Genomic DNA, 16,706 nt, shown 5'->3' on the forward strand with positions numbered 1-16,706 from the left:
ATTTAAGGTTATGGTTGCCTCATAGTTACCTCCAAGGCCTATTTGTCTCTCCCAAAGGTAGGACTTGCAGGTTGCAAGGCACCCCTGAGTAAAACGTATTTTATGGCACTATTGAATTTTGTGGTGTGTAATTAGCTATAAAATCCAGTGCTGCATGGCTCAGCCAGACATCTCTCCCATCAATTTTGTCAATAATGACAACAACAAAAAGTCAAGAGCAGAAAGATACATCACTGACTATTGCTCCAAGTAGCAGTCTGAGCATGTTTTATTATTGCCCGTGAAAGGTCACCACTATTTTAGACCCTGACAAGGCCGTTGCGTCATAGACTTTTCACTAATCCCTCTCCCACCACTTTCTTTGGCCTTTCCTGGTCCCACGCCTGGCAGGCTGTGCTGGCTTAGACATCCTTTGCCTCCCCTTAGGAGGGTCCTCCTGGGGACCCACTGCCTCTGGGAGGTTTGCCACATCTGTTCTCCTGCACTGCATGAGCCTTTCAGTGTGCTTTTGTCTGTCAGGGAGTACCCAAGGGCGCAGGATTTCTGGTTGATAATGCTGAGCATACCGCTGGCGCCTCACACACTCTAAATAAATCATCAGGAATGAATAATGCCAAAGATGACTGTATGCCACGTTCCAAGACCCAGCTCTCCCTCTCCCTGCAGGTAGCTGCTGCCTCAGTGCTGTTCAGGTTTCTTGCAAGTCCTCATCTCTGGTTTCTCATCACCGCCTGCCCTGTTTCACTCAGCTCAGGACTGCTGCTCAGCGGATTATGATCCTGCTTCCCCTCTGAAAGCCCCACAGACCACAACAAAGCTATGAAACCAAGGGGATGTCTAAATCAAACACCTTTCCTCTGGGGTCCTGGCTCTCTGTGCATCCCAACAGGTGACCGGGGTGCAGAGCCCTGATGCTGCCCTTTAGCTCATGCACTCGGGATCTCTCCCTACAGAATCAAAGAACAGGAGACAGGAGAAGAAGCAGAGAGGAAAGCTGGACTTGCCCCACGTAGTGATGGGGACACACGGAGGAGGTACGCACCAAAGTCTGAGAGCTCACAAAACCAACTTTAAACGTCGAGGTTATTTTTTCAATTAACACAGTCATGAAAAGAACTACATTAGAGACACCACTCTTATCAAAATGGTCGGTCCCAGAGTTGATACTGCACGAAAAGGTAATTTGGTTCCACAGATGCAGATATAATGGGCTTAGGGCTTATCCGAATGTTTTCCATGCACATTATAGTCTGTGTTCCTGATGTCAGAATGATGGATGAAAACTTTCTAATGTGGGTGGGCTACAGTTCTGATAAAATTTGCAGTGGAAATGACTGGCAAGTTCTATTCATTACAGGCTCTCGAATCTGTAGTTTTTCCTCTCTAATCCAGTTTTTTGCTCTTGCCTTTCCTAATGGCTTCTTGGCAAAGGGTAAGAATTCCATAAAAAGATGTTAAATGTATTTCTTCTTCTCTCTCCCTCTCCTTTCCAGTCTATACATGCATTGGTTTTAATACTGAGTTTTTCAACTTTTTATGGGTATTTCCCCCCCTCCCCATCACTTACTCTTCTAACCTTTTTTCCCCATTTCTACTCCAGCTAGCTATCTGCTGCACATATCCTGTTCCGTAGCTTTAGTTCCATCTTTGAATCGAGCACAAGAGCGCGGACAATAGCAAGTACAGGAATCAGCATGGAGCGGTTAGTGCTCTGGGGGAGGCTCTGGTCGCTGTGCCCTGCTGCAAGGGGAGTGGGAATACAGAACCAGCAGCATCAGTTCACACTTACAGCCATGTGCAGCGAGGAGCCAAGGGAAAGCTGAGGTCCTCTGGGCGTCTGTGGGAGAATTGCAACGTTGAACACGTGGCTTTTCAAGCTGGTTTGTGGACTGGCAGAGCCGGACACCTGGGGAGGAAAGGTCCCATGAGTGGATACTTGACAAAGGACGCTCTCGCATTTCTGGATCAGTTTCATGCCTTTCTCCACTCCTCCTGGTCCGGGAAGGCAAAGACACACCTTTCCAGCAGATACCAACCCAAAGCACATATGAAAGGCAGCTGATGGGAACTATGGCCTAAATAAGAACCAGTTTCTCCATTATTGCCTGTACAATCTAGAAATAGTTCACTTTCTAGTTATTTATTTATATATATTTATGATATAGTTTATAAATGGTTCACTTTCACAAAATAGTTTATTAGGAAGATGTCCGTTTGTCAGTTCCCTACCTGCTATTCGTTTCTGCTTCCCCTCACCACTGTCATAGTTTTGCTATGGAATTTTACTCCGACTGTCCGCACAGCTTACGTTACAGGAACAGAAAAAAACCCCGGGTTTTTTAAACCTTCCTCCTACCCTCAAAATGATCACCAGTTGGGCTGACAAGGTGGCAATAACTGGTCTTTCAATAATGGCGCTGCCTTGGCAGTGATCCTTGTGATCCCAACATCTGTCAAGACAGGCTGCACTTCTGTGTCACAGAGACCCATAAAAATTTTCCATAAGCCACTATAAAAGCAGAATTAAGTCACTGGTATCTAACTCATAATAGCAAACCTGCAGTAATGACATATAAAGCAAATTGTATTAAGTTTGTAAAAATTCACAGGACAAAACCCATCCCCTAGAGATCAGCCTGCAAATGTTCCCAGCAATTCTGAGATAAGACAAACACAGCCCACTTCTCTGTTAGACTCGGTTATGGCTTTATCTTTCAGTAGGGATGGAAGTCCGCACTTGGGTTCAATAGAGCACTTTGTGTGCAAGAACAGCCATCAGCACAAGCTTAATTTCAAGAAAACGCATAAAAATGCAGGCTCTGCTGAAATGAGTGAAATAACTCTAGCCATTTGCTGGACCTGTTCTGCGTTGCTGTCACCTGAATGGAAATTGCTAAAATACTAAGGAAAACAACACGTTGGCCCTTTCTGAGATGCTCCAATCCAAGGTTCAGGACCCAGACAGATGTGTTACAGTCTCCTGATGTGACCCAGGCAAGTGCAGCTTCCTCTCTCAGTCGGGCTCTCCATACAATTATTGCTACCGCTCCAAGATACTAAAACCAAACATTTAACTCATGCAAAATGCATACTCTATAAGAGGAATGTAGCAATTAAGCTAAAGATTAGCTTGTTCAACATTGACACTCACAAATTCCTCATTATCACTTATGTTAATTACTTTAGAAATTACCTTAATTGCCTCTCCGGTGCTACAGTAATAGCTTCTGACTTGTAAACCAGATGTAACAAATACTGCATGTAAGCGTTCACGTAGGCTTAGCATTATGGGAGGCTGTTAAACCTTGCAAGCAGACAGCAAGGACCTGTCTGAGGAATTTTATGAATGTTAAACCTGTGGGGATGTAGGATTTATTTTAGTATTACATCTGCTGGGGAGTATTTGTACCTTTTTGTCTGTTTGCATGAAGACGTAATCTATAGCAAAAATTAAATTATTAGCTTAGGGACTGCAGAAAGTAGGAGGGTTGCTTGGTTTGGGGGCTCACAAAACAAAACAATTTAAAAAAAGGCACTCAGAACACTTTGCACCTGGAGTCAATATCACAGGTTTTATGAGGGGGTGATGGATTTGCCATGCAGTATCATGGAGTCAAACCTCTCTGAACTGCAAATGGGGCATCAAAATAGCCAGGATATGAGCTGCAGTAGCACACCTTGCACTGGGGAGTCCTTTCCCAGAGGTCTGGATCTCAGGGATGCCTTAGGAGGACCTCTTTAAGGGTCTCCTCATGCAGATTTGGCACCCAGCTGGAGGATCTCCAGGACACCCAAACACACGGCTATGTGGACCCACCGCCCTGCTCTTCCCTTGTTCCCTGGGACCAGCCTCATCTCAAAGCGTGGTGGAAGGGAAGCAGCAGGTTACAAGATGGGTGGGAGTTACCCTCTGTTACCTCTTCAAAGGACCACCAGGCAAAAAACATTCCCTGTTCCTATTTCTTCCCCAAAAGCAAGCCCAAGCATATCAGTGGGGTGCCCCTAAGGGACAATCTTAGCCCACAGGAAAAGGCCAGTGGAGACATGATCACTGTCACAGCAAGAATTGAGTCTCGGGACACACTGTGTCATGCTGCTGGTATGTTATAAGCCTGCTAGTTTCATCCTGTGGAAGTTGTTAAGTGCAGCCCTGTTCGCCCATTCACCCTGGGGACTCTTGATCTCTGAGAGCTCTCCTGCTTAAATAAGCTAGCAGGCACAAGGGCAACATCACTGCTTTTCTACAAAACCCTCTCCTTCCTGAGATGGGATTGTTCTCCAGAAAATCAGGCCAGCTATTAGTTTAATAGCTTAAATGTTAGATGCTACTCGAAAGACAATTATCTCCAGATCTGTAATACGACCTCTGATTTGACATCCAGAAGGTTAATGCCATCGCATGCAGCTCAACATTGTGGGTAGCTGGCTGGCTCCACTGCCACAGATTAAAACCTGGGGATCCACAAGCTCCCTTGTGCATGAATAAGTCTCCCACGGATACAATGATGGGTTGCATCCACCCCGATACACAAGCACAGGCACATTCATCTACAGTCAAGCAACACACATGTATACACACATAAGTCTGTATGTAAATGCACATATAAATTTACACACGTATTTGTGGGTGCATGCGTGTATTTGTGTATCTATTAAACCTCTGGGTCACAAGAATGGCAGACTGAGTAATCCGAGAGAAAAATGCCAGCAGAACTGCTGTGTGGCCCCCCTGTGAATACCATGAGGAGTACCTGGAATTGGAAGGAGTCACTCTCTACTTCAGATCCAGAGTGCCTGTACCACACAATGCCTTCGTTGATGTCCTGCTGGGTAAAAGAGGTTGTAGGTGAGGCTGCTCTTCCATCAGGCAAAAGCTGCCATGAGTCTGCTGGGCTATCTGCTGGCATCGGGACCAGAAGCACCACTTCACCTGGAAAAAGCAAAGATGAACAGCCACGGCACAACTTGTGAGAAAACAAGGAGGAACAGATGCCTTTTCACCAGCTCATGAGCATCCAAGACACAGGGCCACGCAGTCTTTTTTTTTTTCCATCTCATGTGACTAACACAAATAAGCAGTACTGCCCCCCCCAACCACTAAGGGATCCTGCAACATCCCACTGACAGAGAGAAATTTTATCTCCTGTTTTGGCAAAGGGCAGATCAAGTAACTCATGCAAGTGCACTGAAGAAATACACGGTCAAGCAAAGAACAGCATCTGCAACTTCAAACTCCCAAAATGTCATTCTGCCCACTGACCAGCCCATTTCAACCTTGAAATGTGCCTGTTTGATAAAATGAGCAGAAAAACAGATGCACAGAACATGCCCCACTTTCCAAAGCTCCTGTGAAGGGACAGAAGTGAGACACAAGCAGGGTTAAAAAGCATTGCAGCAGACTACCCATCTTCCCCTCAAGGGTAAAACTGAAGTATCAGAATACAGCATACTAATTTTTTCAAGGTCAACTCTTTTGGGAACTTATTATGCCAAAAAAGTATACTCAACCGCCTTCTCTGAACAGAAATCTTCAACTGAATAAGAGCTCTTGAACAGATACAGTAAAGGAACCGATATCACAGGCTGTATAGGAAGGCTGTACGCCCTGGTTTGTAGCTCTTACTCCAAAGAGTACGTAGCTTTTATATCTCTAACATCCAGCTTCTTTCTGATTTTTGTAATAGAAACAGATTGTCAGCTGGACTCAGTGGCTTCACTGCGGCTATGACAGAGAACAGCAGGATGAGGGCATGTCCCACTGGTTATCAGCCTTCCTCACACATGCCTGCAAGGCTTCAATTTTGATATCACTACTAATGCTCAACAGACCTTAATAAAATTACTCAAAGAAAGAGCCAAGTGCTGCCCACCAAGAGAAGGGTATCAAAACCTTGGTCATCACTTTCATTGATGTGAACATTTTTCCTAACCACACACATAAATGAAATTAAAACCTGACAATGAGCTACAGTATCCAAATAAATGGCATATTTTTCTATTTTACAATGTAATTTACTGGTTTGGAGTTAACATATAGTCTGTGAAAAAATGGTATGTTTCCCCTATCCTTATTATTCTCGACTATATATAATTCAGCTGCTCTTTAAATAACCTGCTAGTTGTTTATTGTGCTTTTTTACTAGTCTTTGAATGCATCCCTCATGGCTACTAATTCAGAAGCCACATATATTATAAATTACTTCAGCTCCCCTTACAGCATTAATCATTCTGTTATGCAAAATATCCATCATAAGCTCTCCCATTTCATTTCCCAAAACCACCCTCATACAGTTAGAGCAATAAAAAAAAAAATAAAATCATTCACCAGGCTGAAACATCACACTTCCATTTTATCATCAAACTCTATGCTAATATTCCCTTATCAGTGCCCTAATTACATTCCCAGTCTTACGCTTTTGCTCGTGGGAGTTCACCACCTTAATCTTTCAAGTGATTTCTAAAGATGCTAATCACATACCCAAAGGAGTTAGGGCCTGCAAGTTGTTTATCCCACCCAAAGTAAGAGAAGAAACAATGAGAACATACAGCTGCTTTAAGCAAGATGGGCACCTATGTGTCTCATAAATTAATATTTAATGCGATCAGAAAGCACAACACTGTGATTACTTATTTTACTTACTTATTTTTACATATTTACTTATTTATATATGTGTTTACTTACTCGTTTACAATTACCATTTCATGTGAAACATTTTTTTTAAAGTAGAACAGCACCTGTTGATCGATTATACACATGAACGTACAACTTATGCACACTCGGGCAATTTATTGAAATATATGGGGACTATAGAGCTGTAATTTCCAGAGCTGTCCAGAGGATTCAGGCACTGTGGTCTCATTCATTTTAAAAAGAGTGGACACTTGCATCCCTTTCCACTGGCTTTAGAAATGTCATCCTCTAAGAATGTATGTCATGTGGAGCAGCTTAAAGTACAATACCCACTCCTACAGAAGTATTTATTTTTTCCACGTAGCATCCTGTGTGCTGGGAGGAGAGCCAGGGAAGACTCTGGTTCTGTTTCTAGGGACAAAACAGGATGCCCAGCACACAGAGATCTTTAGGAAGACCAACCGCTCTCCGGTTCCCAAATCAAAGAATCAAATCCAGCTCTGCAGGAGGAGGGGATCTGGGCAGAGATCTTCCTTCCCTAATTATATCCTTCGTTTGGCTTCAGAATCTTGAAATAAAGGGCAAGAAGCCACCTTTGTCCACACGCTTGTGCTACAGAAACGTAGTAGCTAATTCTAAATTGGTTTTTTTTCCTATCTAAAAATCAAACTATATATTTTCTATGGGTATGAATATCTTCTCCATTAGTCAAATTAAAATCGGCAGATAAACCCTCCTTGATTCAGGACCCATTTTCTACATTTCTTTCTCTTATTTTTTTTCCTCCCTTTCTGTACAATAGTATTTTAGCTTAAATTTTGAAGATCATTGATTTCTACTGCTTATTCCTCACCTGCAGCTACAAAACCATTTGTGTTATTGCAATTAATTACAGTAGAGATAATTACGGTGCTACAAATGCAGGATTATAAATTTTGGTTAGGGTTAGGCAGCAGGAGACAAGCCCCTCAGGGAAAAATTCTTGTTTTCATGTAAATGCTTATTAAAAATGAGAAGACAGTCCTTCATTTGCAGAAAACTGAAGGGGGAATACAAATTAATTACTTCTCTTCTAAATTGCAAAAATAACGTTATCTATGTTTCCATCAGGTACTGGCAGCTGCTACGGAAACCAGCCTGTCCTTACAGCAAAAAGCAAAAAACCAGCACTGATGTTGCTAAAGGGATTCTGTAATTTTATCTGGCTCAGCAAATTAAAAGCAATGACACCATTTTATAGAAGTGCAAAATATACTATTTAAAGACATGGTTCTAGTTTAGAAAATGGTGATGCTGAATGGGAAAACATTTTTCTTTTCTGTTCATATTTCCTTTCCCTCCACATAGGACATCTTAGTTTTTCCATCCAGCTTCGCTCAGTTTGTAGCTCAGCCACAAATACTGGTACTTTCCATGCTCCTCTCCTTGGCGGTCCAGAAGTTATCTACAAGCTGCAGCCCTACCCGTGGGGTTGCTTTGTGAAAGCCGTTACTCTAAGAGATGGGATCAGAGCTTCTCAAAAGAAATGCGGAGACAAGAATTACACAGGGATGCCAATATCACCAATTTCTGCTTGAGTTAATAACTCCTTCCACCAGTAGAAATGAAATCCAAAGTCATGGAATTTAGGGAGGTCTCCAGTTCTTCAAGGTAAAGTTTTGCTCAGCAGTTTCTAGAGGCAGATACTACTCTATGCTCCTCTTAAACCAGACATTCATCTAGAATTTTATCTTTTGGCAGCGAGGTAAGATTCTGCTCTCATAAGGCTGTAAATCCACCAGAACTTCACTACTACTAGAGGAACACAGCTACAGAAGTTCAGACTACCAGGCAGGACAACGGTGCTTCGTTAGCCTGCCTGCCCATCTGGATTGGAAAAAGAAGAGGTTAGCAGCACTTATTGCTGAGTATTATATGGAAATACTCCCTCAAATGCTATTTGTTGTGGGCAAAATACCATGGAAGAATTAAAATCCCACAGGTCTGTGAAGAACATCCTTTTCCCCCAAAGGAACCAGAATCCTACACTTACTTAGTGAATGGACACCTTGGGGCATGTGGTGTGAAAAGCAACACGCTACAGTGGCTTTTGGACAACAAAACTCCAAAGATACTTACCATGTCTTGGCTGGTCCTTGATGATGGTGTAAGTTATCTCGGAGTCGCGGGCACCGGGTAGCCTGGCGTGCAGAATTGTCTTGGAGATCTGCAGCATGCCTCCCTGGGGCACCCACACCAGGGAATTAGTCACCAGCTGAGGGCTGCCGTTGTTCTGCAGGCAGGGGGACAGCAGGAAAAGGCTGAACTGAATGTTGGCAATGCTGCACACACGGAAACAGATTTTCAAGTGCATGGTTGTGCATCCTTCACCTACAGCCCTCAGACTCAGTTCTCTAGAACTGACATTGTCCTCCACTGCTTCTAATCTCCTGCCACTGACCTTAAACCTTCACAACCTCAGACTCCCTCCACAACTGTGTCTTCTACCACCACCCTCATTCTCTGTCCGCTTGACTTGTGACACGTCTTGACAGAATTTATCCCCACAGCACAGTGGAAAATTCACTACTATCAACACCTGACAAAAAAAGTATCCAGTCTACCGCACCAGTTTGATTGGATCCACATTTTCTCTCTCATGTCTTCATCGTATTGCTAAAAAACCACACCTTTCAAGGGTACTTAGAGAATAACAGCTTCTTACCCATTCAGAAGTATCTCTCTGTGGCACCTCTGCTATCTCTACCCACATCTATAACTCTTATCACCTCTCCGTGAGCATGGAGAGGTGGTATCTCCGAGGTTCATGACCAGCCTCGTGCTTTTCTATAAGATGAGGGGAAATTGAACGTAAAGGTATGCAAACGCTCATGGTGAATTTTGGCAGAAACATGAATTATGATAGTTTTCTGTCCTTTGCTTGAATAGAAGCAGTTTAACATTCAGAAAATTAGATACATAAATTTCACTCAGTATCTACTACAACAAATCTGCATCATTTTTTTGCTAAGTTAGTTTATTTGGGTTTTTTGTTGTTTGGTTTTGTGGTTTTTTTTGCTAAGAACACACTTGTAGGAAGACTTCTAGATCAAATACCTTCTCTCTGTGTGTGGACTTACACCCACGGTCAAGTCATTCTTAACTACTTTTGTAAAACTGAAGTCTGCCTGAGCATCCATCAAAGTCTTTTGCTTTGCTGAAAACCACTTGGTGGGTTTTCTAACCTTCAGATTATTTCTGTGGCTTTTTTTCCAAATATCTACCCAATATTAATTCAAGCTTCTTGAAATGTGGATGTCAGGAATGGATGCAGTAATGGGTTCGCTACCATTTTCATATACTTCAGTAACACTCCTCTGGCCTTCAAGGATTATATTTGCCCTTTTTGGTTCTAAATTACTTTGTTAGCTCACGCTCTGTCAGACAAGCCACCAAAATCCCCATGACCTCTTCTGTGACATGGTTCTTTCTTGTAAGCCCAATTGCTGTGAATGTGACTTCTTATTTCTGCAGATTCGCCTTGAAACTGGTTGTGGGGAACAGCATAATCAGTCAAAATCCTGACTGCTCCATATAAGTGACCATCTTCCTCCTCATTTACTACTCCACATAATTATGTGTCACCCCAAAACTGATAAATGACTCGTTACTATGTTCTTCTGAATCTGCAGCAGGGACAGCTGGGAGAGCTAAACAGATGTTTGTGAAAAGGAACCACATGAAAGGACGATCTCATATCTCCATTTTTACGTGCCTGCTGCTCAACGTTCACCTGCTTAATTTGTACTACATGTATTTTGCACAGTGTTAATTTTTAAAATGCTGCACAATCTTCAGCTATGTTAGATCAAGAGTTTTCCAGTTGGATGCCTTATTTTTTTAAAGAACAGTGAAGAAGAAAACAAGATCCTGTGCCAGCTAAGAGCACCCTGCCAATATATATGAACACTTTCCTCTGACCTTATCGATTCAATCACATCATGATGCATACAGGCCCAGGAAAACAAAACTCTGGAAGAGCAAACAAACGAAAAAGGTCAGAAAGGTCCCTGTATTTATTGTGTAAGGAGAAATAGAGACTAGCCACACTTCAAAGAATGACAAGCAAAAGGCAGTGTTTGAAAATAAAATATTTCTAAGTGAATGTTAATTAAACACAAGGTTGTGGTTTTGCTATAAACATGGGACCCTTTGGCTTTTCAGTAACTAAATGACTGAATGTTCCTTCAATGGCCACATTCAATCAGTCTGACATTTTGTCATACCATTTCCACATGGCTTTGATGCTGCGATCCTGCTTGTTAATAAGAACACATCCATGGGACAGCTCTTTTTGCTTGGTAATATTTTTAAAGGTGTATTTAGTAACAAGCTATTGCCTGGTCTGAGTGCTGACACCGTGTTCAGCAAAACAGCTAGAATCACATTCAATTATTTTTTTTTTAACTGATACCTGAGCTGTGTGAATGAATTCACAGCACAGGAGAAGTGTTTCCAGAGAGCCCAGGGAAGCTAACATGGTCCCTGGTCCGTGCTTCAGTTACCTACTCTCAGGTAGGGCAAGATGCAGTGGCTTGCAAATATTTTGGAGATCTCCCTTACTTAGCTGGATCTTCTCTTGGGGTCCAACACCCCCTGAAAATAAACATATGTTTTCTTTTTCCTGCATTCCCCCTAGCCTCTCAGAAAAGAAAGGCTTCTGTGTCCCACTGGCAACGGGCAGATCACATGTGGGTAGTTGTGACCTCCTCTGACTTACAGTACATAGCTGACAATCGTATTTTCTAGGGCATGGGCTCCTTACTTCCCATTGGAGTGCCACTGGTGCCAAAAATGAAGCACCCGCAGGTCTCAAATTAACTTCACAGAAGCCGTAATTGTTAGAGAATGTCAATAAAAATATACAGCAGTGCAAATCATTATTAAGAGCTCTCAAAATAGAGGCCAGTTGCTCTGACTGCAGCAGGTCAGAATGAAGCGTGTGGATGGGGACAAATAGGGAAAAGCAGGCTGTTAGCAACCAAAGGGACTAAAAAACAGCACCTTGCAGAGAACAAGGCACACCTGTTGTGAAGAAACAAAACCCTCTAATTTGTAATATTTGGAAGGTTATGTTGTCCTTCTTTTATGTTTTCACCCCTTCCCTGCAGTGCTCCTATGGATGAATGTCTGAGAATTATGCTGACTGAGCCCATGGAATAGGGATCCTAGAAATGTCTTTTCATACCAGGATTTACCATATAAACCCATCAGGTGGCACATTATATCAAGCTTTGTGTACTCAGGAAAGTAACACGGTTAAAAATCCACACCCTGAACTCCCACACCTCTGGTCAGGGCCCTACCGAACTCTTCAAGCAATCTGCAGATGTAAACCAAGGAAAAAACCACCAAGGGTCTTTGCCTGTGTCTCAGCGGCACCTTTTCAGAAACAAATGCAGCACGCACTTCAGCACCCAAGGCTACTCCACAAAGATGATAATTAGGATGAGACAGGAGCTGGGTATCTGCCAGCTCTCCCCTCGTACTAAAAGCTGCTCCACTCTCACCTCTGTCACCACCTGCATTCTTCTCTGCAACCAAATGCTGCACAAAGAGATTTGGGAAGATAATGAGAGACAAGGGAACGCAAGATTGGCTAATAGAAGGAACTACGCTCAGCAATTCAACCCTCACTGGGCATTTGCAAGAACCTGCTTAATCAATAGCAAAAAACCCCCACTGTTAAAGAGGCTCCAAGCATTTTTACATGCCTTATGGCCACCAAAGTGATCTGGGTAAAGAAACCAGAGGCAGGGGTGCTCTTATCCCAGAGTCTAAGTAACTCAGCACCAGCCTTGAAAGCCACGCCTTTTTCATTCCCAGACTTATACGTGAGTCATGTCACCAATTATCATTAATTACTACCACAGCTTTAGGAGAACCTGCAGGGTCCAAATGGGATGAGTTAACCTAATGCTAATCACACAGGCACATGTACTGCTTGTAAACCTTACTTAAAATTTCCATGCCCAAGTTGCTCTGAAAGTTATCTAATGCAGCAGAGAAGAGGACAAAAGAGGGGTAATTTTACCCCCTTAACTCCTTTTTCATGGAGTGGAAGCCCTCAAAGAGTGTGTAATTCTTAGATCCATACACAAAAAGACAGCCAACAGTGGACTTCTCCAGCAGCTCTATTTTTCATTACTCTTTCACATTAACTAAGGGATAAGGAAATCGTTAGCTTTTTTTCCTTCTATTACAATACCACGATACCAGAACTGAAATGCTTGCAAGCACTTCAGCAACATTAATTTTTTCAAAGCTCCACCACACATGGTGTATCTATTTTGTGCCTTGTTTGCCTGGGGTTTACTTCATAAATAAATGGAAAAGCACCACTGTTTCTAATTTTACTGCTGTAATCTCCATAAAATGTAATACTAAGTGCCACTTCATGTCCAAATACGGAACAGACAAATTATGAACTGCAATAAAAGCAAGAAATAAAAATTAAAATACTTCTTAATAATTTCTGAATTTAGGTATCTGTGCCCTGTCCTGGGGGAAGTTATCATACAGAAAGATGCAGCAGGTGCAAGATTTTAGCAGAGCAACGCCGAGTGAGCAGCAGAGTTCCTGACCTTGAGAGACACCACCACCACCGAAGTACCAGCGATACACCTTATTAGCCAAGTTGTTCGATTCACGTTCTTTTGTGTCTCAGTAACTGCTTTGCCTATCTCATCAGCCCGCTCTCCCCACCATAATTTTTTAATTCACTGCCCTCGCCAGTGCAAAATTCTCACCTGCATCTGCAGAAAGTTTTTTTGTCAAGTAACTATGGATTTGAATTGTCAAAGCTACACAGCTTGAACTGAACCATTCCTGTTGCAAACCAAGAATTCAGGCGACCTCCAAAACTCAATCAATCCACTACTTTCTCCTGCCTCTGACCACAGCCTGTCGGTAATGTAGGATTAGTGACACCCCAAGGACACAGTGATACTTCTCCAGACTTCAATTTGCCTGTGAGGGTTCATGTCACAGCACATACCTTGGGAGCAATCTTAATGTGGAACAGGATGTTCTGGAAGTGGTGCCCATCATTCACTTGCAAAAGAACTGCATCATCCTGGGTGTCGGAGCCATCATGAGCGTAACGCAGCAGTCCACCAGCAAGGTCATCCAGGTGGAACAAGTGGACAGCAGAAGCCGAGTCCCCAGGAGGTCTGATCAGCTGCCCATGACGTGGAGGCTCTAAAACCATCAGCACAACGTCCTGAGGATTGTCACTGTCTCTCACTCCAAGCAACCGTTCTGTTATAGTTCCAATTTCCCCTCTGCCGACAAGGAGAGCCTCATTTCTGAACACATATGGGGCCTGAAACATAAAAGCAGCTCTTGGGTGTTTGCTAAACCTTAGCAACTTGATCACAATTGAAGTATGGAATGAAGATCGTGGGGTTAAGGAAATTAGCTCACTTCATCCCTGGAAACCTCCTATTTCTAAGCAGCAGAGAATCACTCTCCACACTTTCCCTCCCAGTGGGCAGATCTAAGACTATCTAGCAATTTAGACTGATTTAGTTCATTAAAAGAAGATTCTTACACCACAGCAAGCCTTAGGAAAGGAAAAAAACTTAGGACACGTATATAGAAAGCAATTTAGTTATCAGCTAGAGCCTGTATTCCCTTTGCTGCCTGCACGGCTAAGAGACAAGGGACACAGCTTTGCCTTATTACTATCCATGGAAATTCAAATGGAAACGTGGACCCCAACTATTTTGGAAGGTTTACACGTTGCACACACATCTGCAGGGCCAAGGGGAATGTAGGCACCTCAGATGCCTGTGAACAATCAGTTCAGGGTGGGTCGGGATGGAGACACCCCACGTTGTCCCTGTGTATAACCCACAGCTTCGGTGACACATCTTGCAGAGCACTGATGCTTGAGAGGAAGACCCCACACAGCACCCAGGCGACCTGTTAAAACGAGTTGCAGAGAGGGGAAAAAAGGAAGCAAGGAAGAATGCCAGGAGATGGAGAATAACCTACACAGGAGACTCATAGCAGTAAGCCACGCTGAGAGGCAGAAGCTTGAATTAATGCTTCTAAGTAGAAATAAGTCAATCAACTAACACTGAAGGATGTTCTGCTCATATCAAACTGATAAAGTCCATCTCAAAGACAGGAAAACTGGGTGTCGTCAGCATCATTATTTCTTTATTTTCAAAGACTGCACACAGCTTTACTCAGCTCAGAATGAAGATCAGCTAGAGTCCACATTTCTGTTGGTTTACATTAGTTCTGTAGTTCTTCATCCTCAAGAAAGTTTAAATCTGCAGTCTCTATTGATCCCAGTAAACATCATTTGCCATTGCTAATACCTTGCCTCAGGAGGGAGGTGATCCTGCAGGGACAAAGTCAAAGCCCTGGGAACATTCATCAGGGAGCTAACTGCTGCCATCTCACCCGTGTACAACTTATCAGGGTTATTAAGGATCAGCAGGCAAAATTCCTGTTATTAAACCTCACTCATGTATTCTGGGGCAGTGACTGCAGCTCTTATTTAGGTGAACATCCTACTGAGGTAAACAAGAGATTAGACTGAGCAAAGATTTCAGCACCAGCCAGAATCAATATACACACAACAGGATCACAATCCACAGTTTGTCTTACGCTGAAGGACAAACTAGAACACTTCTAATTTCCAGAAGTTACAGAAGGACTAATATGGAATATAATGATTAAAAGCGACAAAAGTGCAATTAAAAAAAAAAAAAGTAATTCCTAACTCTGAAGCTACCACCTCTCTAGGATCCCAATCCAGAAAAAAAGCAAGCAGTGCAAAGTCTCAAGAGTGTCAGAGAACCACAGAAATTATGCACCTTAGTTGTTTCCTATAAGGAACACTACATACATTAAACTGGAGACCCCTCCCAGGCCCCCAGCAAGGTATGCAGTGAGCACGTCAGTAGCTCACCATGTTTTTGAGCTGCTGGCTACATTCCTACTGCACTCAGAGTGCAGCACAGAACAGCACAAGCACCTTTTCAGACACAAACCCATCCACTACTGCAATGATTAAAAGAAATGCATTTCTTAAATGACTCGTTGTGAGGATGGACACTGAGTCAGGTTTGTAGGCAGGAAGGATTCAGCACTAAAAGAGTAAGGATTATCACCAGATTTCCAGTTACAGTTTTATCAAGCTATTTAATGCCCCTCTGAGAACGTATACAGGCATTAAGTGTAGCAGACTCTCATTTGCCGCTTCAAGTCTCTTTATTCTGCTAGCATATGCCAAGTAGCCACAACAAGCTCCGTTCAAGCAAAGCTATCTGACTGAGCTTTCAACTAGAGAGTTTGACTATGGAAAAAGTTCAGTGCAAGCTGCAAAGCCTCCCTGGAAACATGGACCCTGTTAAAGTGAGTCCACGGTGAGGTGGCTACCAGCATGACCAGCAGCAACTGGGAAGCTGGGCTGGGCAGCTTCAGCACACCCACTGTGCTGGCAGCTCCATCAGAGGAACACCTGTAGCTGGAGGGGGAACCAAAGCCTGTCTGGAGGGATGTGGTGATACGACCTGCTGACAGGCTGACATGACACATACAGCTAGGCTGAGCTTGGACAACTCGCCCTTTCTGTAAGGCTGTGCCCTCTCCCTTAATGCATATCTTGCACATCTCTTCACACCTTGCCTATGAGAGAGCCTACCCTTATGAAAACAGGTCACAAACATACTGCCTGATACCATCTCTTGGGTGAGCCCCTCCCCAATATCATGCTACAGGCTTTAAACAACAATAATATGAGAGACATGGAGGCTTCACAGCACCATCAACCTGCCTAAAAGTGTTGAGCAGTTTAAGAGACACACTTTAAATAGCTCAAGCTGATTTAATTCCCAACTGTCCTAGAACAGAGCATCTAAGTAAACGCCCTTGACTGCCAAGGCATCCCTACCACAGGGATCAATCACCATTCAAGTGCCCCGCAGTAAGAGACTGAGCTAGACCATCTGCAGATCCAAAGGACAATTGGAACAGCAGGGACTCCTTAGCCCTCAGTGATAATTGCCCTGTGATTGCA

The 16,706-nt window shown here is 43.2% G+C and overlaps 1 protein-coding gene and 1 long non-coding RNA gene across 2 annotated transcripts in view; one reads left to right on the top strand and one right to left on the bottom strand.

The window, feature by feature from the left end:
• Window positions 1-16,706, bottom strand: part of FRAS1 (Fraser extracellular matrix complex subunit 1) — a 174,405-nt gene that overhangs the window by 40,591 nt on the left and 117,108 nt on the right. Inside the window, exons 28-31 of the mRNA XM_040585746.1 lie at window positions 13,668-13,994; window positions 8,750-8,903; window positions 4,752-4,930; window positions 1,790-1,906 (exon numbers count right to left, since the gene is read on the bottom strand). Coding sequence (XP_040441680.1) covers window positions 1,790-1,906; window positions 4,752-4,930; window positions 8,750-8,903; window positions 13,668-13,994 — 777 coding nt within the window. The remainder of the gene's footprint in view (window positions 1-1,789; window positions 1,907-4,751; window positions 4,931-8,749; window positions 8,904-13,667; window positions 13,995-16,706) is intronic.
• On the top strand, window positions 8,989-10,786 carry LOC121084385. Its single transcript, XR_005826704.1, has 2 exons — window positions 8,989-9,487; window positions 10,145-10,786. It is a non-coding gene; the product is annotated as an uncharacterized LOC121084385 (long non-coding RNA).

Source organism: Falco naumanni, chromosome 1 (assembly GCF_017639655.2).
Source record: "Falco naumanni isolate bFalNau1 chromosome 1, bFalNau1.pat, whole genome shotgun sequence".
Classification (NCBI taxonomy): domain Eukaryota; kingdom Metazoa; phylum Chordata; class Aves; order Falconiformes; family Falconidae; genus Falco; species Falco naumanni.